This window comes from Schistocerca cancellata, chromosome 2 (genome assembly GCF_023864275.1).
Source record: "Schistocerca cancellata isolate TAMUIC-IGC-003103 chromosome 2, iqSchCanc2.1, whole genome shotgun sequence".
Taxonomy (NCBI): Eukaryota; Metazoa; Arthropoda; class Insecta; order Orthoptera; family Acrididae; genus Schistocerca; species Schistocerca cancellata.
The window spans coordinates 505558124-505582751 of NC_064627.1; the positions used below are offsets into that span (position 1 = coordinate 505558124).

At 46.2% G+C, this 24628-nt stretch overlaps 1 protein-coding gene across 1 annotated transcript in view; it reads left to right on the forward strand.

Moving 5' to 3' along the window:
• Positions 1 to 24628, forward strand: part of LOC126155819 (sperm flagellar protein 2-like) — a 147138-nt gene that overhangs the window by 44763 nt on the left and 77747 nt on the right. Inside the window, exons 2-3 of the mRNA XM_049916254.1 lie at positions 7932 to 12515; positions 12729 to 12898. Of these exons, the coding sequence (XP_049772211.1) occupies positions 7932 to 12515; positions 12729 to 12898 (4754 nt within the window). The remainder of the gene's footprint in view (positions 1 to 7931; positions 12516 to 12728; positions 12899 to 24628) is intronic.

Sequence of the window (24628 nt, forward strand, 5' to 3'; positions counted from 1 at the left end):
ATTTTTCGTCGCGACGAGATCTTCTCACGAAATTTCAATCACCAGTCTTCTCCTCTGATTGCAAAAATATTCTGTTGGCACCCACCTACGTAGGGAGAATTGATCATCACGATAAAATAAGAGAAATTTAAGTTCTCGTTTTTCCCGCGCGCCGTTCGAGGGTGGAACGTAGAGAGACAGCTTGAAGGTGGTTCATTGCACCCCCTGTCAGGCACTTTATTGTGAATAGCAGAATAGATGTAGATGTAGATCCGTGGAAGCTGTGGCACTAATCGAAGACACCATGACAGCTGTTGACTCTGTGAATATTGTAACAGACCACATGCCTCCTTTCATGCTTGATGTCTTCCCCGACGGCACTGTCATCTTGCAGTAGGATACTTGTCCGCGCCAGAATAGTGCTACACTAGTTTTAAGAACATGATAGAGACCTCACGTAGATGTCTTGGCCAACAAATTCGCCTGATCCGAACATGATGGAACACATTTCGGCCGTTATCGGGTGCTAACACGGCGCCAAGAAACCACTGGCCAGTAATTTACAAGGACTGCGTGACCTGCGTGTAGTCGTCTGGTGATACATACCTCCAGAAACCTACCAAGGGCTTGTCTAATCCGTGCCATGCAGAATCGTTTCGTTGCTGTATTACGTTCCAGAGGTGGATCAACATATTATTGAGCAAAGGCCGTCTTAACGTTTTGTTTCATCAGTGTACAAAGGAAAAAAAATCTTGAACATGGCAGCAGTCAACTAGTGTAGAATTATCGATACAATGAGAACCATACAGCCAACCAGTTGCACGTCAAAAGTTTATTCAAACCTTTATCTAGGTCAGAAAGATATAACCTGTCTTCCTCAGAAAAAGTAATAACACCTAAAAGTAGGATATATTACAACCAGTACATGGAAGTCATATATGCAGCAAAAACAAACATAAAAAATTACGTACAATGGAAATATAAAATGAACTTAGTGTTACATATTATGTAAGAAGAGTAACGAAATCATAAAGCTTAGTCATCAGTAAAATGTTCCATACAAATGCTATGGCATAACCATAAGGCTTAGTCAATATTAAAAATGATCCATGTAAAATCTGAGGCTACGTGCATCGTACAGACAGACAGACAACTAACACGACAGAAGGGACAAGCCAGCAGGAAACTTACGCCCAGGTCGCGCTCACATAGGAAGCGGTGCCAACCACAAAAGAGACCTGACATTTTAATAAAATTGCCTTAAAATAACATTACAGAAACAGTATTTCTTTTCCTCGCCGTTTCAAGGAAATATTTCGTTTAAGATAAGCCTCTTCTTACTAACGAATATGACTGTACAGTTTCGTGTTTGACTAACAGCAGTCCTGGGAAAAATTTAATTCACGCATTAAAGCGTGATGACGAAACATTTTCTCATTCTGGCGTCCATAAAATAAGGTTTAATGATTGTCCCTGCGACTGTATAGCGCAGACAGGAAGAGCTATCGGGCCGAGACTCAAAGAACATTTACTGGGTAAATGGGACGGTGGCTGTACGTGTGCCGATCATCTCATGCATTGGCGCACTCGCCTATTAAATGTGGAAGACACGATTATTTTGCGTGGGGTAGAGAAGGGTTTTATATTGGACTTGCTGTAGGAATTTCAGATTTTTAAACACAATTTCATTTGGAGGGACATTATTCTTAATCATCAATTATAGCTTAAAAACAAAAACTGTTTCGGTGGCTTTCGGCCGCTTCTTAAATTGATACAGCAGCTGTATTTGGTTTCCCGCGCTGTTTCAAGGTGTTATTTTTCTCAAAGACACAGTCTGTCCTCATCCTACTGTAATGTGCGTCGTAGTTTTTTTATCATTGGCATAGGTCCAAAAGCTTTTTTTATAAGTTTTGTTAAGTTCTTCTTTCTGTAACGTTATTTTAACGAACTCTTATTAATATTTCAGGCGTCTGGGTACTCGGAGTCTTTCGCGGTGCCATGCTCCAATAAAATGTTATAGGTTTACAAGCCTTGTCATTTCGAATGAAACGCTAGAGATTCCGACAGACACCTATCGAAAGCACGAGTGTTTTATTCTAAATGACGCGGCTTGTTAATCGATACGATTTTATTGGTGTCAGGTGTCTTTTGTGATTGGCACCGCTTCTTACGTGAGCGCCACTTGGGCATAAGTTTCCTGCTGCCTTTTCCGTTCTGTTCTGTTAGTTGTCTGTTCGTGCGTACGATGCACGTAGCCTTATACTTTACATGGATCATTTTTACTTTTGACTAAGTCATATGGCAATGCTGTAGCATTTATGTGGATCATATATGGATCATTTTACTGTTGGCGAAGCCTTGTGATTTCTTGTCTCTTTCCATACAATATGTAACACGTAAATTTATTTTATGTTTCCACTGTATTTAATTTTTGATGTTTTTCTGATGCACTTATGACTTCCATGTACTGGTTGTAATACACTGGTGTGCCAAAGAAACTATTATAGACATGCGTTCTCAAATACAGAGAGATGCAAACAGGCAGGATACGGCGCTGCGGTCGGCAACGCCTATATAAGGCAAGAAATGTCTCGGGCAGTTGTTAGATCGGTTACTGCGAGTTACTGCGGCTACAGTGGCAGGTTATCAAGATTTAAGTGAGGTTGAACCGGTATTATAGTCGCCGCACGAGCGACAGGACACAGCATCTCCGAGGTAGCGATGAAGTGGGGATATTCCCATACGACCATTTCACGAGTGTACCGTGAATATCAGGAATCCGGTAAAACATCAAATCTCCGACATCGCTGCGGCCGGAAAAAGATCCTGCAAGAACGGGACCAACGACGACTGAAGAGAATCGTTCATCGTGACAGAAATGTAATCCTTCCGCAAATTGCTGCAGATTTCGATGTTGGGTCATCAACAAGTGTCAGCGTGCGAACCATTCAACGAAACATCTTCGATATGGGCTTTCGGAGCCGAAGGCCCACTCGTGTACCCTTGATGACTGCACGACACAAAACTTTACGCCTCGCCTGGGCCCGTCAACACCGACATTGGACTGTTGATGACTAGAAACATGTCACAGTAAGACTCAGTTTTTACAGTTTCTAACACACAATTCAACAAAACCTAACATTTTAACGTCACAGAACGGGCATATGATTTGTGGAACTGAATAGTTCAAATTTCTAGGTGCTCAGATAGATAGTAAGCTGTGTTGGAAAGCCCACGTTCAGGATCTTGTTCAAAGACTTAATACTGCCATTTTTACTATTCGAACAGTATCAAAAGTGAGTGATACTTCGACACGTAAATTAGTCTACTTTGCTTATTTTCATTCACTTATGTCGTATGGTATTATGTTTTGGGGTAACTCTTCCCATTCTAGAAGGATATTTTTGGCTCATAAACGGGCGATTCGGGCAATAAGTACTGTGAGTTCACGAACCTCTTGTCGACCTCTGTTCACGAGTCTGGGTATTTTGACATTGGCCTCTCAATATGTATATTCCTTATTGTCGTTTCTTGTTACCAATATTAGTTTATTCCCAAGAATAAGCAGCTTTCACTCGGGTAATACTCGGCAGAAATCAAACCTCCATCTGGATCGGACTTCCTTAACTCTTGTGCAAAAAGGTGTGCAGTATACTGCTGCATCCATTTTCAGTAAGCTGCCACTCGAATTCAAAAATCTTAGCAGTAATCCACGCGCTTTCAAATCGAAACTGAAGAGTTTCCTCATGGGTCACTCCTTCTATTCTGTCGAGGAGTTCTTTGAAAACTTAAGCTGATTCTTATTGTATTGCTGATAGCGTTTACTTAAACTTATGGTTTGACTTTTTTCAGGTTCATGAACATTTATTTTTATATGTTATTACTTTTATGTTGTAAGTTCATGTACTGACACGTTCCATGACCTTGGATATTTGCTCCTCAATTTGGTCCTACGGAACTTGATGTGTAAATAAAAAAAAAAATGTTGCCTTGTCGGACAAGTCTCGTTACAAATTGTATGGAGCAGATGGACGTGTACGGGCATTGGAGACAACCTTATGGATCCATGGACTCTGCATGTCAGCAGGGGACTGGTCAAGCTGGTGGAGGCTATGTAATGGTGTGGGGCGTGTGCATTCGGAGTGATATGGGGCCGCTGATACGTCTAGATACGACTCTGACAGATGATACGTGCTTAAGCATCTTATCTTATCACCTGCATCCATTCTTGTCTATTGTGCATTCCGCAGGACAATGCGACACCCTACACGTCCAGTATTGCTACAGAGTGGCTCCAGGAACACTCTTCTGAGTTTAAGCACTTCCGCTGGCCACCAAACTCCCCAGACATGAACATTATTGAGCATATCAGGGATGCCTTGCAAAGTGCTGTTCAGAAGAGATCTCCACCCCCTCGTACTCTTACGGATTTACGGACAGCCTTGCAGGATTCGTGGCTTCAGCTCCCTCCACCACTACTTCAGATATTAGTCGAGTCCATGCCACGTCGTGTTGCAGCACTTCTCCGTGATCGCGGGGCCTCTACACGACATTAAGCAGGTGTACCAGTTTCTTTGGATCTTCATTAGGTGTTATTACTTCTTCTGCGCAAGTCAGATTTATATCTTTCGAAACCTAGATATTGTTGTTGTTGTGGTCTTCAGTCCTGAGACTGGTGTGATGCAGCTCTCCATGCTACTCTATCCTGTGCAAGCTTCTTCATCTCCCAGTACCTCCTGCAGCCGTCCGCAGCTCGTGGTCGTGCGGTAGCGTTCTCGCTTCCCGCGCCCGGGTTCCCGGGTTCCATTCCCGGCGGGGTCAGGGATTTTATCTGCCTCGTGATGACTGGGTGTTGTGTGATGTCCTTAGGTTAGTTAGGTTTAAGTAGCTCTAAGTTCTAGGGGACTGATGACCATAGATGTTAAGTCCCATAGTGCTCAGAGCCATTTGAACCTCCTGTAGCCTACATCCTTCTGAATCTGCTTAGTGTACTCATCTCTTGGTGTCCCTCTACGTTTTTACCCTCCACGCTGCCCTGAATTACTAAATTGGTGATCCCTTGATGCCTCAGAACATGTCCTACGAACCGATCCCTTCTTCTAGTCAAGTTGTGCCACAAACTCCTCTTCTCCCCGATTCTATTCAATACCTCCTCATTAGTTATGTGATCTACCCATCTAATCTTCAGCATTCTTCTGTAGCACCACATTTCGAAAGCTTCTATTCTCTTCTTGTCCAAACTATTTATCGCCCATGTTTCACTTCCATACATGGCTACACTCCATACAAATACTTTAAAAAACGACTTCCTGACTCTTAAATGTACACTCCTGGAAATGGAAAAAAGAACACATTGACACCGGTGTGTCAGACCCACCATACTTGCTCCGGACACTGCGAGAGGGCTGTACAAGCAATGATCACACGCACGGCACAGCGGACACACCAGGAACCGCGGTGTTGGCCGTCGAATGGCGCTAGCTGCGCAGCATTTGTGCACCGCCGCCGTCAGTGTCAGCCAGTTTGCCGTGGCATCCGGAGCTCCATCGCAGTCTTTAACACTGGTAGCATGCCGCGACAGCGTGGACGTGAACCGTATGTGCAGTTGACGGACTTTGAGCGAGGGCGTATAGTGGGCATGCGGGAGGCCGGGTGGACGTACCGCCGAATTGCTCAACACGTGGGGCGTGAGGTCTCCACAGTACATCGATGTTGTCGCCAGTGGTCGGCGGAAGGTGAACGTGCCCGTCGACCTGGGACCGGACCGCAGCGACGCACGGATGCACGCCAAGACCGTAGGATCCTACGCAGTGCCGTAGGGGACTGCACCGCCACTTCCCAGCAAATTAGGGACACTGTTGCTCCTGGGGTATCGGCGAGGACCATTCGCAACCGTCTCCATGAAGCTGGGCTACTGTCCCGCACACCGTTAGGCCGTCTTCCGCTCACGCCCCAACATCGTGCAGCCCGCCTCCAGTGGTGTCGCGACAGGCGTGAATGGAGGGACGAATGGAGACGTGTCGTCTTCAGCGATGAGATTCGCTTCTGCCTTGGTGCCAATGATGGTCGTATGCGTGTTTGGCGCCGTGCAGGTGAGCGCCACAATCAGGACTGCATACGACCGAGGCACACAGGGCCAACACCCGGCATCATGGTGTGGGGAGCGATCTCCTACACTGGCCGTACACCACTGGTGATCGTCGAGGGGACACTGAATAGTGCACGGTACATCCAAACCGTCATCGAACCCATCGTTCTACCATTCCTAGACCGGCAAGGGAACTTGCTGTTCCAACAGGACAATGCACGTCCGCATGTATCCCGTGCCACCCAACGTGCTCTAGAAGGTGTAAGTCAACTACCCTGGCCAGCAAGATCTCCGGATCTGTCCCCCATTGAGCATGTTTGGGACTGGATGAAGCGTCGTCTCACGCGGTCTGCACGTCCAGCACGAACGCTGGTCCAACTGAGGCGCCAGGTGGAAATGGCATGGCAAGCCGTTCCACAGGACTACATCCAGCATCTCTACGATCGTCTCCATGGGAGAATAGCAGCCTGCATTGCTGCGAAAGGTGGATATACACTGTACTAGTGCCGACATTGTGCATGCTCTGTTGCCTGTGTCTATGTGCCTGTGGTTCTGTCAGTGTGATCATGTGATGTATCTGACCCCAGGAATGTGTCAATAAAGTTTCCCCTTCCTGGGACAATGAATTCACGGTGTTCTTATTTCAATTTCCAGGAGTGTATATTCGATGTTAACAGATTTCTCTTCTTCAGAAACTCTTTCCTTGCTATTACCAGTCTACATTTTATATCCTCTCTACTTCGACCATCATCAGTTACTTTGCTCCCCAAATAGCACAACTCCTTTACTAGTTTAAGTGTCTCATTTCCTAATCTAATTCCGTCAGCATCACCCGACTTAATTCGACTACATTCCATTATCCTCGTTTTGCTTTTGTTAATGTTCATCTTATACCCTCCTTTCAAGACACTGTCCATTCCGTTCAACTGCACTTCCAAGTCCTTTGCTGTCTCTGACAGAATTACAATGTCATCGGCGAACCTCAAAGTTTTTATTTCTTCTCCATGGATTTTAATACCTACTCCGAACTTTTCTTTTGTTTCCTTTATTGCTTGCTCAATATACAGATTGAATAACATCGGGGAGAGGCTACAACCCTGTCTCACTCTCTTCCCAACCGCTGCTTCCCTTTCATACCCCTCGACTCTTATAACTGCCATCTGGTTTCTGTACAAATTGTAAATAGCCTTTCGCTCCCTTTATTTTACCTCTGCCACCTTTAGAATTTGAAAGAGAGTATTCCAATCAACATTGCCAAAAGCTTTTTCTAAGTCTACAACTAGAAACGTAGGTTTGCCTTTCCGTAATGTTTCTTCTAAGATAAGTCGTAGGATCACGTGTTCCAACATTTCTACGGAATCCAAACTGATCTTCCCCGAGGTCGGCTTCTACCAGTCTTTCCATTCGTCTGTAAAGAATTCGCGTTAGTATTTTGCAGCTGTGACTTATTAAACTGATAGTTCGGTAATTTTCACATCTGTCAACACCTGCTTTCTTTGGGATTGGAATTATTATATTCTTCTTGTAGTCTGAGGGTATTTCGCCTGTCTCATACATCTTGCTCAGCAGATGGTATAGTTTTGTCAGGACTGGCTCTCTCAAGGCTGACAGTAGTTCCAATGGAATGTTGTCTACTCCCTGGGCCTTGTTTCGATTCAGGTCTTTCAATGCTCTGTCAAACTCTTCACGCAATGTCATATATCCCATTTCATCTTCATCTACATCCTCTTCCATTTCCGAAACCTAGATGAAGGGTTGAATAAACTTTTGACGTGCAACTGGTTGGCCGATGATTCCTATTTTATGTATAAAAAAGGCTACTCCTAAATGTTGCCTCCTCTCCGATAAATTTCCGTCGGTGCAGGTATGGCTGGAGGAGGTGGGCGTGCGGTGCGAGGACGCGACCTTGCGGGCAGTGGCGGCGGCGACGGGAAAGGGGTCGGCCGCGGTGTCGCTCTTCTACCAGGTCTTCTTCTGCCTCGAGGGCAAGGACAGGTTGCACTTCCTCGCGGAACAGGAGGTGGAGTACTACAGGATGCGCCAGAAGCGGCCGTCCCGATTCACCGTGGAGCCCGTGCCGGAAACGCAGGAAGCGGCCGAGGAACCGACGACGGTGGAACGCGAAGAGCCGTGCATCAGCAAGGAGGAGCTGGCCAAACTGTACAGCGAGCAGTACCACGCCCTGCTGCGCGAGTGCCGCGACTCGCACGTCGACGTCGAGGACAGGGAGGCCGAGGCGCAGTCCCCACCCCGCAAGCCGTGCCTGGAAGTGGGCAAGACCAGCTTGTGGGCCGTGCACGTACCACCGTCCTCAACAACACAGACACCCTCGACGGCTTCGGTACTCGATCACGAATACACCCAAAGTGAGCTAGAGTGCATCCGGCAGCAAGCACGAAAATTGAGCAGCGGTGAAGCGAAGCCGAAGAAGCCGACCGCGGACGTCCTGGAGGAACCGTCCCGGAAAGAAATCGCTTACGCCACGTTTAAGAAACGGATGCAAAAGGTAGTCCTCGGTGAACTGTGGGAGGCGTTGCTCCAAGAACAGGAGAAGCAGTTCGACCGCATGGTGACCGAAAAGCTCATCAAACAGTCTCAGTACGAGAAGAAAACGGTGTCCAAACTCTTCTCGGTACGTAGCCACAAGCGGAAGATGGTGGAGAATCGACTACGCGTGGAAAAGATGCTACTGGATCAGCAACAGCAGGAGCTCGATAGCGCTCTTATGGAGGTGTACGACGAACAGTGCTTTCGAGAGAGCATGTCGTTGTTCGAGAGGGACCGCTTTCAGGAACTTCAGAAGAGATTGGGCGACGATAAACAGAGGAAACGCTACGCGAAGCACTTCGGAATCTGCATGGACGTTGTTAAATCCGCCGTCGACTTCGGCATGAGAGTTTCCGAATTCAAAAAGACCAACAGAGGCATTGTGCCGCAAGAACTAGTGGATCAATGGAAGGCGCTCTTCTTCAAAGGTCTCCCTATATTCGACGTTCTGGAAGGAGGCGGTGAAAGGCTACTAGCGGAGGAGATTGTTAACGAGCTCATTGAGGAAGTGGAGCTGGAGACCGACAGGCAAATCATACTGGACGAACACGACCTGCAAGCGTACCTGGCACTGGAGGAAACCTGGGAGGTGGCTGCACTCGCTCCACACCTCGCAGGCACCGAAAGTTCACTCAATGTGCTGGGCCACGTGATCCACCGGTTACTGGCAGCAAAATACCCGTACCCTCTTCGGCCGATGCCGGCAGACATCCCACGGTATCCAGTCGCCGCGGCCCTGATAGCAGAACTAGAAGACGACAAGTTGGCTATCATGGAGGGCCTCCTCAAACACAGAGCTGTGCACGTCGTGAAAATGGAGAACGTAATCAACTTCTGCGTGGCTGCGTTTAAAGAGGAGTGCACGCCAGACTCCAAATCAGAAACGGAGAACAAATTGAGTAAGAAGAAAGCGAAACAACCTGCCAACACGCCTTCGGCGAAAGCCACAAAAGAAGAGCCTGAGGTTGCCCCGACAGATAAGTTTACGCAGACACCTGTTAAAATTCCTGAAGATGGTGAAGAAGAGGTATTCGAAGGGGAAGAAAAGCCACGAGAAATGTCTCCGCAGTCAAAACTCGGCCAGAGAGCTTTCGAGATTCTAGGCGTCGGGGAAGAGATTAACGATGAGCTCCTGGCATCAATGCTGATCGAATACCTAAAAAATCAGACGGAAATCAATGGATGGGTGCTCATAAATTTCCCCAAAACTTACTCGCAGGCCTCTGTCCTTGAAGAAAAGTTATCTGGGCAACAGATGCCGCCAGAGTCATCTGAAGACGATGAAGACAAAGATCCGTTTCGTGAGCAGAGGGTTTCGAGGCTATTACCCAACCCGACTCCAGCAGAACCTCCGCCTCCTTTCTCGACGTATCTAACCGCTTATATTCACGTCGAGAAACTAGAGACACCCTCGGCTTTTGAGGAGGACAATGACGAGGAACTTGACGTGTTTAATGAGAATCTCTCCCCACTTGAAAAGCTATATACGGAACAGGGCATGAATTATGCATTTTACTACGAGAGTTTTGACTTCCCTACCCTGAAACAGTTGGCGAAGACAGTTATAGGGGACATGGAAATGCCTTTAAAACCTTCAGTCGAGCTGTTTGGTGAGGGTTATGAAGATCTGGCCGAAAAAGGAAAGAAAGGAAAATCAGCGAAGAAACCGCCGAAAAAAGTGGGGGCCAAGGAGGTTAAAAGTAAAACAGAGGAAGGAAAGGAGGAACTGGAGGAACTTCTTGCATCTGACATGACGTCGAAGGCGGAAAGTTTTCTGGCGAAAGAGGGAGAACCTACGGAAGAGCCAGCGAAACCTGGCGAGGAAGGTTGGCACTACGTTGATCTCCCCCAGCCACTAGACCTGCAGTGTACGCTCGCCACAATCTGGGAGAAAACTGAGTGGATGTACACGCGAGCCCTGAAGGAAATCTTCTTCAGCAAACGAATCCATTATTCTCACATCGTTCCCTACGTAAATTACGTCACTGAGCTGTTACAAAAATATATCAGGCGTCCTGATCTAAAGCAGGATGCGGTCCACGAGTTCCAGACGAGATACAACGAAATGGACGAAGATCTTCGCCAAGACGATGAGATAAAGAGCGAGCTTCATTGTAGAGTCACCGAACTGCGTCATTGTCTATGGGAAATATGCGACAGGAGAATGAAACAAGCCGAAACCGAAAGGAGGAAGATCATTTGCGAGAGCTGGATCGCGGGAGAGATGGTGGCTTTTGTAAATCTGTTCATCGCAGCTGCGGAAGTTGAATTGGATCGTTACATCGACACACTTCAGTTGATAAGCGACTATTACACGAACATGATGTCGAAACTACCGAGCGAGAAAAGGTTTGATAAAATAGCTATTCCACCACTGTCGAGTGACCCAGAACCGGGAGAGGCGCAAGAACTTGACGACTTAATACGAAAATCAAAGGTCGACTCATCGGGCTCTCTTCCCAGAAGCAGTACCAGAGACATCTTGACGAAGGGAGTAAGCAGAGGCAGTTCTGTCACCAGAAGTGCCCGCAAGAGTAGTATAGTAACTGGAGCTTCTGTTTACAGAAGTATGTCATCGATAGCAGGTACGAGAAAGGGGGCAGTTGCCAGGATCTTGATAAACTCAGACACAAGTTTCTCCGTGCAGACCCCTTACCACAAGGCGCTCACCGCGGCCGTTTCTTCCGCTGTTACATCTGTGGAGAGAGTTGCACTGCAACTCCGAGAGATGGTTACTGCAGAAGGAACTGCAGATGATAAGAAGAGCAAAAAGTCCACGAAAAAGGAGGACACTGCGAGAAGCGCGGCAGGTGAAACTACTCCTCTCGATAATCTCGTCACAGAGTGGACGTACTGCGCAAACGAAGAGATGTCGAGAGTGATATATCGTCTGAATATCTTGTTGGCCAGAGGCCTAAACGATCTGACTGAAATTCTGAATGCAGTTCAGTCGATGTTTTATTCTCTCTACGAGGAAATCGGAGACAGATACAAGCGCGAAGTGGAGAGTGTGGATAATTTGTGTCAGGTGCTTTTCACAGCCATAGAGGAAGAGCAGCCGGTGAGGGAACAGCTCGTGTTGGAGCAGGACATCTTCGTCGTGAAGCCGAGCGTTGTGCTGCTGCCGGGGCCGCCACCTCCCACTCCCCAGCCTCTAGAAGAGCGTCGGGCTGTCGACGAGTTCCGTATCTCCCAGTTGCAGAATCTAAGGAAGAGGTTGCACCGCTTAGCACCGAGCGGCAACATGCCCGAGAGAGCTTTCGTTTCCCTTTTGGAAGACTGTTTGTTCAGTGCGACTGTGGAAGGCGAGGAACCTATACTTCCGCCGATATGGATGGAGCTTCAAGCAGCAGACCTTCAGAATATAGTGCACAAGGTGTTCGGCAGTCAAGAATGCGTCGATTGGAGAGACTTCCTCATCTACGGGTTAGATTTGGAGTATCCTACTGAAGAGGATATCCTAGACGTGCGCCGTCAGTTCAGAGTAATGGACGTTGACGGTACGGAAACGGTGTCGTTCAGAGACTACCAGAGGGTGGTGTTTTGGTTCGAGAGGGAACTGGAAGAAGACCCGCAGCTGCGGCTGCGGAAGTTCTCGGCGAAAGACTTATTGTCCGACGTTTTCACCGCAGGCTACAACAAAGTAAGTTACACGTCACTGCTGCTGTGTTTCTGTAAGGACGAGGACGAAACGGAAGGCTTCAGGAAAGCTCTGGCTCTGTCGACGGGGAAGAGGATAGTACTGGATCCCAGAGATCTTACGAAAGTAGGTTTCCTCACGGAGGCGGAGTTGATGAGGCTCGCAGAATCGAAACGGCGCGCCAGGAAGGCGGCGAGCACTGTAGCCGGTATTATCCTCGACGATACTATCCAGTTTGCGGAGGGGGTGGTCATAGAGGAGGTTAGTGAGGAGATAGGCGGAGCCGCAGTGGCGTCGGCGTCGAAGAGTGGTAAGAGTAGAGAGGTAGTGCTGTCGGTGTCGAAGAGCGATAAGAGCAGACACGCAGTGGAGTCGAAGAGTGGCAAGAGTGTGGTTGCGGAAGAGGCGGAAGAGGAAGAGGAGGAGGAAGAGCAGGAGGTAGAGGAGGAAGAGCAGCGGCTGCTGTCGGAGCAGGCGCTGCCTCCCGACCAGTCGTGGCTGACGGAGGTGCCGATGCGGACGACGCTGTGCGTGCTGGCCGCGGCGCTGCCGTGGCTGACGCGCCTGCCGCGGCTGCGGCAGGGCCTGCCGTCGCTGCGGGAGAGCGTGGAGCGCGTGTACGGGCCGGCGCGCTCGCTGCCCGCGTCCGCGCTGCTGTCGCACCCGCAGCTGCGCCGCCTGCTCTCGCTCACCTCCAAGTTCCGCGCCTGCAAGCTGGCGCCGCTGCTCGCGCAGGCGGCCGAGGCCCGCGCGCCGGCGCGCACAGGCTCCGTGCAAGCGTGAGCGTCCCTGTCGCTGCGCCGGACGTCGGTGGAGAGCCCTCGAGACGTCGCACTTCCAGTTTCAATGAGCCTAAACCCTGTTTAATTTTTTCTAGCCTTCTTCGCAGTTTACTTGATTCTCTGTGCTGAGTCCAACTGTGGTGCGGCCCAGTTGCGTCTCTGCTTAATAAACTAAATTGCCATCATCTGTTTACTCCGACAAGGTCGATGTTTTTCCTGCTTTTTTTTTAACACAAATGCCATTTTTAACAATACAGTGAGGTGACAAAAGTCATGGGGTAGCGATACGCATATATACAGTTGGCAGTAGTATCGAGCACACTGGCTACAAAACGACAGTGCATTGGCGGAGCTGTCATTCGTTCTCAGGTAATTCGTGTGAAAAGGCTTCCGACGCGATAATGGCCGCACGACGGGAACTAAGAGACTTTGAACATGGTTCAAATGGCCCTGAGCACTATGGGACTTAACATCTGACGTCATCAGTCCCCTAGAACTTAAACCTAACTAACCTAAGGGCGACACACACATCCATGCCCGAGGCAGGATTCGAACCTGCGACCGTAGCTGTCGCGCGGTTCCAGACTGAAGCACCTAGAACCGCTCGCCCACATCGGTCGGCACAGTAGTTGGAGTTAGATGCATGTGACCTTCCATTTCGGAAGTCCTTAGGGAATTCAAAATTCCACAGTGTAAAGAGTGTGCCGAGAATTCCAAATTTCAGGCATGCCCTTGGCAAAAATTACGGCTGTAGTTTCCCCTAGCTTCAGCCGTTCGCAGTACCAGCACAGCAACGCCGTTTTGGTTAGTGTTATAAGACCAGATCAGTCAATCATCCAGACTGTTGCCCCTGCAACTACTGAAAAGGCTGCTGCCCCTCTTGAGGAACCACGCGTTTGTCTGGCCTCTCAACAGATACCCCTCCGTTGTGGTTACACCTACGGTACGGCCATCTGTATCGCTGAGGCACGCAAGCCTCCCCACCAACGGCTTTGGGAAAGCCAGTCCTGAGAAAACTCTACCATCTGGTGAGCAAGATGTATGAGGCAGGCGAAATACCCTCAGACTTCAAGAATATAATAATTCCATCCCAAAGAAAGCAAGTATTGACAGATGTGAAAATTACCGAACTATCAGTTTAATAAGTCACAGCTGCAAAATACTAACACGAATTCTTTACAGACGAATGGAAAAACTGGTAGAAGCCGACCTCGGGGAAGATCAGTTTGGATTCCGTAGAAATGTTGGAACACGTGAGGCAATACCGACCTTACGACTTATCTTAGAAGAAAGATTAAGGAAAGGCAAACCTACGTTTCTGGCATTTGTAGACTTAGAGAAAGCTTTTGACAATGTTGACTGGAATACTCTCTTTCAAATTCTAAAGGTGGCAGGGGTAAAATACAGGGAGCGAAAGGCTATTTACAATTTGTACAGAAAGCAGATGGCTGTTGTAAGAGTCGAGGGACGTGAAAGGAAAGCAGTGGTTGGTTTGGGAGTGAGGGTTGTAGCCTCTCCTCGATGTTATTCAATCTGTATATTGAGCAAGCAGTAAAGGAAACAAAAGAAAAATTCGGAGTAGGTATTAAAATCCATGGAGAAGAAATAAAAACTTTGAGGCTCGCCGATGACATTGTAATTCTGTCGGAGACAGCAAAGGACTTGGAGGAGCAGTTGAATGTAATGGACAGTAATGGACACTGTCTTGAAAGGAAGATATAAGATGAACACCAACAAAAGCAAAAGAAGGATGATGTAACGTAGTCGAATTAAGTCGGGTGATGCTGAGGGAATTAGATTAGGAAATGAGACACTTAAAGTAGTAAAGGAGTTGTGCTATTTGGGGAGCAAAGTAACTGATGATGGTCGAAGTAGAGAGGATATAAAATGTAGACTGGTAATAGCAAGGAAAGCGTTTCTGAAGAAGAGAAATCTGTTAACATCGAATATACATTTAAGAGTCAGGAAGTCGTTTTTTAAAGTATTTGTATGGAGTGTAGCCATGTATGGAAGTGAAACATGGGCGATAAATAGTTTGGACAAGAAGAGAATAGAAGCTTTCGAAATGTGGTGCTACATAAGAATGCTGAAGATTAGATGGGTAGATCACATAACTAATGAGGAGGTATTGAATAGAATTGGGGAGAAGAGGAGTTTGTGGTACAACTTGACAAGAAGAAGGGAGCGGTTGGTAGGACATGTTCTGAGGCATCAAGGGATCACAAATTTAGCATCGGAGGACAGCATGGAGGGTAAAAATCGTAGAGGGAGACCAAGAGATGAATACACTAAGCAGATTCAGAAGGATGTAGGTTGCAGTAAGTACTGGGAGATGAAGAAGCACAGGATAGGGTAGCATGGAGAGCTGCATCAAACCAGTCTCAGGACTCAAGACTACAACAACAACAACAACAACAACAACAACAACCACAACCTCTCACCACTCGCACCACAGTGGCCGACGGTCTGCACTTAACAACCGAGAGCAGGGTTTGCGTAGAGTTGTCAGTGTTAACAGACAAGCAACACTGCGTGAAAAAACTACAGAAATGAAACTAGGACCCAAGACGAACGCATCCGTTTGGACAGTATGGCGAAACTTGGCGTTAATAGGCTATGGCAGCAGACGACCGACGCGATGCTTTCGCTAACAACACGACATCGCCTGCAGCACCTCTCTTGGGCTCGTGACCATACCGGTTGGACCATACATGACTGGAAACCGTGGCCTGATCAGATGAGTCCCGATTTAAGTTGGTAAAAACTTATTGTAGGGTTCGAGTGTGGCACACATCCCACGAATCGATGAACCCAAGTTGTCAACAAGGCACTGTGCAATATGGCTCAATAATGACATGGGCCGTGTTTACATATAACGGACTCGGTTCTGTGGTCCAAATGAACCGATTATTGACTTGAAACGGTTATATTCAGCTACTTGTTCCCAGCCGGCCGCGGTGTCGAGCGTTTCTAGGCACTTCAGTCGGGAACCGCGCAGCTGGTACGGTTGCAGGTTGGAATCCTGCCTCGGGCATGGATGTGTGTGATGTCCTTATGTTAGTTAGGTTTAAGTAGTTCTAAGTCTAGGGGACTGATGACCTCAGATGATAAGCCCCATAGTGCTCAGAGCCATTTGAACCATTTTGAACTTGTTCCCAAACAACGACGGAATTTTTATGGGTGACAATGCGCCACCTCACCGGTCCGCAACTGTTCGCGATTGGTTTGAGGAACATTCTGGACAATTCGAGCTAACGATTTGGCCACCGTGATCGTCCGACATGAATCCTAACAAACGTGTGTGGGTCATAATTGAGAGGTCAGTACGTGCACAAAATCCTGCACCGGCAACACTTTCGTAATTACGGACGGCCGTAGAGGCAGCATGGCTCATTATTTCTGCTGGGGATTTCCAACGACTTGTTGTGTCCATGCCACGTCGAGTTGCTGCACTACACCGGGCAAAAGGTGATATTAGGAGGTACTGCATGCCTTTTGTCGCCTCAATATATTTATGTATATAATACAGAGGATACCTGATTTTTTTCTCACCAGTACATAACAATATTTTCTCGAGAAAATAAGGCGAGATGCCTAGTAACAGCTGCTTATAAGTGACACAACACTGACTGGAGAAGATTCCGGATTCATTTAGACGCAACAGTTTGTAGGTGCAAATTCAGCTGACGACATTTCTAGTGACTGGGAAGGATTAAACCATTATCATCCGAGGCTTATGAAGACTGACTGTTACAATCTGCATGGTATAAAAGCGCTGTCCATCTCGATGTGCTTGTTATGTTTTTAATTTTTTTAAATACATCGTGAAATTGGTAATCTCGGTGACAATTTTAGCCCTTTTTGTAGCACAATCTCATAATAACATGTACTGCAACGTTTAATTTACACATTTGAGTTTTATAACTTTTATCCTTTAATTTTGATAGCTATAAAGTTTGTATGTGCAATGTGGAAGGTTAATTGACACAAAGTTACCTCCCCCCCCCCCCCCCCCTCCACAACCATCCCTATCTCAGTATTACATTGTGATGTGAAGTTTAAGACAGGGAGAGTAGAATTAAATTGACCAGTCATAAAGATGGGTACCTAGTGTTTCTTTGTGACACATGTTTGTAGCTTTGTTACAAATTTTTCCAGGTTTATGAATTTTCATTCATCCACACACCGAAAAAAGTTTGCCACAAAGTTTGCCAATTTGGTGAGATTCAGTTTCTAATTTTCTTAAAATTGTAGGCCTATCCTTATTAAAACAAAATAAGAACGAAAATACTAAACTCCGTTAAGCAAGATAATTTAACAAAACTTTTACAGATTTACTTACATATCTGTTCTGTGGGATCCAATGAGCAAAATTGGGTCAGAAGCCTTAGCCTACATTTAAACATTGAACACTATATCGCCTAAGCAAGGTACTTGCTTCAAACTGTCAGACACGTACACAAGATCGGTGGTGTGAGAAAAAACAAAAGTACGTGACACTTTTAATACAATATTCTCAGCAACTCTAATTTATATTTAGAAACAAAGTTATAAAGTAAAATAAGGCTTCGTCTTTTTACTATGCCACTCACAAATATCCTTAATTTCATTCACAGGATATGTTTTCTAGAATTTCAATTGTTACACATATTTTTACTTGTATGTATGCTGTCACAAAGTTGCTACATATAATCTACAGAAATAACTTTTCACGCTTTCCAGTGGCTGAAGAAAATTTTTATAAAACTCACATCTTATACAGAATGGTCTACAGATACAGGTCTTTTATATCAACATATCTTCAGTTAGTCAGCCCTTCAAAGTTATCGGCAGTAGCAGAAAGTTAACAAGAAGTATAAAGGCACGTTTGTCCACCTGCCAACAAACTGTTTTTGTTACCATCTCACGTGTAAAGCACGTACTTGCAGATCCCATCAGTAGTGGCAGCACTATGCATGAACACACTGCAACAGAGCTATTGACCGGAGTTGATGTATTTAAGAATGAAAAGCTGGAACGCGGTGTTGTTACAGAGTACACTACTGGCCATTAAAATTGCTACACCACGAAGATATGTTACAGACGCGAAATTTAACCGACTGGAAGAAGATGCTGTGATGTGCAAATGATTAGTTTTTCAGAGCATTCACACAAGGTTGGCACCTACAACGTGCTGACATGAGGAAAGTTTCCAAATGATTTCTCGTACACAAACTTCAGTTGACGGACGTTGCCTGGTGAAACGTTGTTGTGATGCCTCGTGTAAGGAGGAGAAATGCGTACCATCACGTTTCCGACTTTGATTACGGTCGGATTGTTTATCGTATCGCGACATTGCTGCTCGCGTTGGTCGAGGTCCGAGATCCAATGACTGTTAGCAGAATATGGAATCGGTGGGTTCAGGAGGGCAATACGGAACGCCGTGCTGGATGCCAACGGCCTCGTATCACTAGCAGTCGAGATGACAGGCATCTTATCCGTACGGCTGTAACGGATCGTGCAGCCACGTTTCGATCCCTGAGTCAACAGATGGGGACGTTTGCAAGACAACAACCATCTGCACGAACAGTTCGACGACGTTTGCAGCAGCATGGACTATCAGCTCGGAGACCATGGCTGCGGTTACCCTTGACGCTGCATCACAGACAGGAGCGCCTGTGATGGTGTACTCAACGACGAACCTCGGTGCACGAATGGCAAAACGTCATTTTTCGTATGAATCCAGGTTCTGTTTACAGTATCATGATGGTCGCATCCGTGTTTGGCGACATCGCGGTGAACGCACATTGGAATCGTGTATTTGCAGCGCCACACTGGCGTATCACCCGGCGTGATGGTATGTGGTGTCATTAGTTACACGTCTCGGTCACCTCTTGTTCGCATTTACGGCACTTTGAACAGTGGACGTTACATTTCAGATGTGTTACTACCCGAGGCTCTACCGTTCTTTCGATCCCTTCGAAACCCTACATTTCAGCAGGATAATGCACGACCGCTGTTGCAGGTCCTGTACGGGCATTTCTGGATACAGAAAATGTTCGACTGCTGCCCTGGCCAACACATTCTCCAAATCTCTCACCAACTGAAAACGTCTGCTCAACGGTGGCCGAGCAACTGGCTCGTCACAATTCGCCAGTCACTACCCTTGATGAACTGTGGTATCGTGTTGAAGCTGCATGGGCAGCTGTACCTGTACACGCCATCTAAGTTGTGTTTGACACAATGCCGTTATTACGGCCAGAGGTGGTCGTTCTGGGTACTGATTTCTCAGGATCTATGCACCCAAATTGCGTGAAAAAGTAATCACATGTCAGTTCTAGTATAATATATTTGTCCAATGAATACCCGTTTATCATCTGCATTTCTTCTTGGTGTAGCATTTTTAATGGCCAGTAGTGCAAGAATAAAAAGCTGGAATGCGCTGTTGTTACAAAGTAATAGCTCCGTCACAAAGTTTCTCAGTGTTACGGTAGCGACATCGTTAAGATTAATCATAATTTATAGAATATTACCATTCGTTTCTTAATATTTTTCGTCGGTGTTTATTTTGTGATGCTCATATACAGTGTAGGAGTAATAATAGTCAGAGTAAGCGTAGCAGTTACGTATTATGTTAAGTCAGTGTGTTTGCTATAACTGATGTTGCTGAACTGATTGTAGTGCGTGCATATTATAGTTTCTCATTTCGATATAATTTGGTTTTTTCGGCCTATAACTGCCTGTTTACGATTCATATATGGAAACGTTGTGGCAGCGTTCCCGCCCGCAAACCTGTAAATGAGCGTGTCCACCTACTTCCAAAACTCGCCTGCTGACGTGGGCCAGATAAGAATTTTGTTCAATTTCTCGTTGGTCGAGATTTTGTCATTTAAAAGAAGGTGCCATTGTGTTCTTACGGCTGATGGTCAGAGTCAGTTACAATGTCAGTGAGAGAGGACCTGTTTTTCTGCTCCAGAGAAGGGTGAGTACACTGTTCGCTTGCGAATTATATTTACGAGTTTCAAACAGGAGCGACATGTTTTCAGTTAACGGTGTGAATAGTAGTTTAGTTTTATATTATTTTCTTGCGTATTTGTGTGCTCGCTAGACACTGTCTATCGTTTTTGTAACAATGTAGTGTAACGTATCGACGCTTGTGTCGACCCTTGTATCGTACAGATTTTTGTTTATTTGTTTTGGTTAGATAAGGTCAGCATCGGGTAGACCATCAGCGGGAGAGAACCTGCCTTCCTGCTGCAGATAAAGGGGAGAAACCGTTCGTTTGCGAATTTTATTTACGAGTACTATGAGTTGACACAGGTTCTCATAAGATGTAACTTATTTTAAGTTTCATCAGTGTTTCTGAGCTTCAACTTCTACATTTTGTGGGTGTTTGTTCATTTATTTATCAGGTTCAGTTCTGTGCTTTGTTAACCGCGCAGTGCATAGAACAGCTGTTTGCATAGTGCCAGGCACTTGTTTTTGTGTTTCAAGAGCCACTTGTAGTAGGTAGCTCTCGAAGGCGAGGTGATAGCTCTCCTAGCAACAGAAGTAGCGCATTAGAGTACGGTGAGTTGACACAGCTGCTCATAAAAAGCGACTTATTTTACATTTCGTCAGTGTTCTTTGGCTTCAACTCCTATATTTCGTGCTTGTCTGTGTATTTATGAGACAGTCTTTAGTACGGGTAGGAATTGTGATTGCTGCATTCAGTGCAAGCCGAGTTGGCGATCCTTCGCTCACAGCATCAGGTGGTGTTGGCTTTGGTTATGCAGCCTGTGGCTGTTGCCAGTGGCCATCACTGTGGGGGGCAGGATGGGGCGAACCGAGGACTTCCAGCACGACCCATGTGTCCCCTATCAGTCCACTGTGACCACTCCGGGAACTACCCACATGAGATTGATCACTCACCTAAGGTCAAGTGGGAGGTCGTCCCGAGGTGTGGCCATCAATGAAAGACTTTCTGAGGGGCCGGTGGAAGGGCTGCACCAGTCTGTCTGACAAACAGGTTTCGGGTGCAATCTGTGGCTGATGAAGTTCCTGAACCAGTTGAAGTCGCTCGCTCCTTTCCAGAGCAATCATCTTGACCTGCAAAGTCTGTGCGTTCACAGAGAGTGGAACTACTGGTAGATGGGAGCTGCAACGCTAGACGTGAAATGGGACCCCTTAGGGATATGGCTGCCAAGGAGAGGAAGGAATCCAATGTGCATTCCGTGTGCATACCGCGAGAGGTCGGTCTACATGTGGGACGGGTGCTTCCGGATGCCACGAAGAGCACAGGGTGCAGCGAACTGCTGGTGCTGTGGCTTATATAGGTGTTAACGATGTTTATATCTTTGGATCAGAAGAGATTCTCTCTGGTTGCGGGCGGCTAGCTGAAGTAGCAAAGCCTACCCGTCTTGCTTGCGAGATGAAGGCAGAACTCACCATCTGTAGTATCGTCGACTGGACCGACTTGGTCCTTCGGTACAGAGCCGAGTGGAGGGACTGAATGAGAGACTCAGGCGGTTCTGCGACCATGTTGTTTGTAGAGTCCTCGAATTGCGTCATAGGGTGATGGGTTTCCAGGTTCCACTAAATAAGTCAGGAGTCCTTTACACGCAGGAAGCGGATACACAGGTAGTGAGGGCTGTATGGAGTGAACAGGGCGGTTTTTTAGGTTAGAAGGTCTCGGGTTCGTGCAGAAAGGGCTTCAGTTTCAAAGTGTGCAGGACAAACACAGGAAGAGGGTAGGCACAGGAACAATCAATGTTGTAGTTGTAAACTGTCATAAATGTGTTGGAAAAGAACCAGGGTTCCAAGCGCTAATACAAAGCACTGAATCTGAAATCGTTGCCGCGCGGGGTAGCTGATCGGTCTAAGGCCTCGTGTCACGGGTCGCGCGGCTCCTCCCGTCGGAGATTCGAGTTCTCCCTCGGGCATGGGTATGTGCGTGTTGTCCTTAGTGTAAGTTAGTTTAAGTTAGATTAAGCTTAGGGACCGATCACCTCAGCAGTTTGGTCGCATAAGATCTTACCACAAATTTCCAAAATTTCCTCAAATCGTTATAGCTATGGAAAGCTGGCTAAAGCCGGAAATAAGTTCAGCCGAAACTTTTAGAAAGGACCTAACAGAGTTCGGAAAGGATAGATTAAATACAGTTAGTGGTGGGGTGTTTATTGCTGTCAGAAGTAGTTTACCTTGTAGTGAAACTGAAGTAGATAGTTCCTGTGAGTCAGTATGGGTAAAGGTTATACTTGACAACACGAATAAATTAATAACTGGTTCCTTTTACTTACCCCCGACTCAGATGATATAGCCCAAAGAAAACTTGAGTGTCATTTCAGTCATAGTTGGTAGTGACTTCAAGCTACCCTCGATATGTTGGCGAAAATACGTGTTTAAAGTCGGTGGTAGGCATGAGACATCGTCCGAAATCGTACTGAATACCTTCTCAGAAAATTATTTTGAGCACCTAGTTCAGAATCCTACGCGAAGTGTAAATGGTTGCTTTTAGCAACAAATAATCCTAACCAAATAAGTTAGCGATAGGTGTTTGTGAGGTACTGCATCCCCTGTGTATACACCTGCTTGACAGATGTGCTATTTACAAAGTTAGTCGCGGAATGACTTGTAATTTCACATTTCAGACGCCGCTGCTATGCGTTTATCTGTTTCCTTGTAAGAGGTATTCTCCGTTACCAGGGATCATTTTATATAGGACTGATGTGGGCATAGTGTAATTTATGAATCATGATCAGATGTGGACAATGGACACTATACATCTCTGGAAAGCTATACTGTGCATGTATCACACAGAGCCATTGTTTTAAGCAAGTAGTTTTCTCATTTTATGGTTTGATACCATAGTTTATCATAGAGAAACCTGGAAGAAGGATGTATGTCATGCACTGGAAATATATTTCTTACATTGGAATATTAAACGCGCTGCACTCCACACGACTGATAGGTTGAAAACTCAAGCAATGTAACATTGTAGCCTATTTAAATGCGGGACGTTGTCGCCTTAGGAAAGCGTATGTTTATGTTCTCTCTTACCAATACCTTCCAAGTACTGATCCTAGGCTCTAGGACAATACTTTAGAGTTGATAGCGTAGTTGATTTACGTAAAATGCTTCGAATTCCATCCGTCTGGAACTCCATCCTGCATAAAAATCACCCGTTTCTTGTTCTTCTTAACCGTCTGCTATTACATCATAACACTTTCAAATCTGTTACTATACACCGATAAGGGGTGCTAACCTCCTCGACTTGGGTGTATCTGCAGAAATCTTGTGTATTTGGATGGGCAAGGACTTGGCTAGCTCCAATCATTCATGAGATGTGGAATGTAGCGGTCTACTTCTGGTCGGTTGCAGATTAAATCAGTAACGGTGCTGTAGGGCGGGTTGGTCAATGACAGTGTGAGGAGTGTTTCAGTCTCTAATTTTACCCTAAGACTGTGAGAATGCTCTGTGACCCCCCCATCAGCATAGAGATAGATCGTAAATTAAGCACTATGCTCGAGGTGTTAGAAATATGTAGAGTGCTCTCTGGTATACTTTGATGATGTATGTGTTCAACAATTAACAATGAATGCACATACTGCACAGTCATCTATCTACATTCGCAATGATACTGGCAAAGTAGAGAGGGTTACGGTTTAGCTATGATACTGAAATTGCGTAACATGCTGTTGCAGCATTGCTTGGTGTTGAGATTGCTGTAAAATTGCTAAAATTGTTCTCACTATCAACTGTGATGCTTATTATTAGAGTACATTGATGGTGTCTTTTCCACCCCATCTGTTCAGTGGTATGCTGTTGGTTACCACATAATGATTGACTGACATCGCTTGTTTGAGATGGAGAAAGAGTTTTGGTGGGGGGACAACACCTTCTGGGGATGGAAAGCACCGAAACAGTGACTGCGTACATGACTGCAATGTGAGGAATTAGTCGAAACGAAATGCAGAGCCATCAGCTATTCTGTCAATGTGACAGATGAGCTTAAATGTAGAGGTTGTCAATCACTTTCGGACAGCAGTTTGGAAACTCCCCACAACGTCGTGAAACTCTTCCAGTTTCCTTACGTCGTAACTGCCTTTTATTTAAAATCACCCGGTGTGTGTGGCATGTTATGGTAGCTGCAGTAACAATATGATTTACACCATTCGACGGCTAGTTTTCTGCAAGAGGCAATGGATCAGAATGTGTTAATGTCAGTTTAGAACCCGACACAGACCTCGAAGTTGTGGCGGACAAACAAAATATATGGCAGTGTATAGATCATGTTGTAGCAGAAAAAAAAACAGTGCTTCAAACAGTGACGGGGAAACAGAGACATCTCTTGCGACTTACAGTATAGTGTGTGGGATATAGTCATCCTCCTACAGTACAGGTGATGAAACTTTAAACTGGTCTGTGCAGTGGATCTATATCTGTATATTTAATACGATTGTCACATGTGCTCGATGCCGGCACGCATGCCGTATTTGTTTTCTATATATGGGAGAAGAGAGCTGCAGTAAAAATCTGATCGAGTTCTCTATTGGATGAAGTTAGTGGAGCTTTAGTTCGTAATTTTTCTCTGGTGGATGGAACGGAATAACGATGATAGAATGTTGGGGTGAT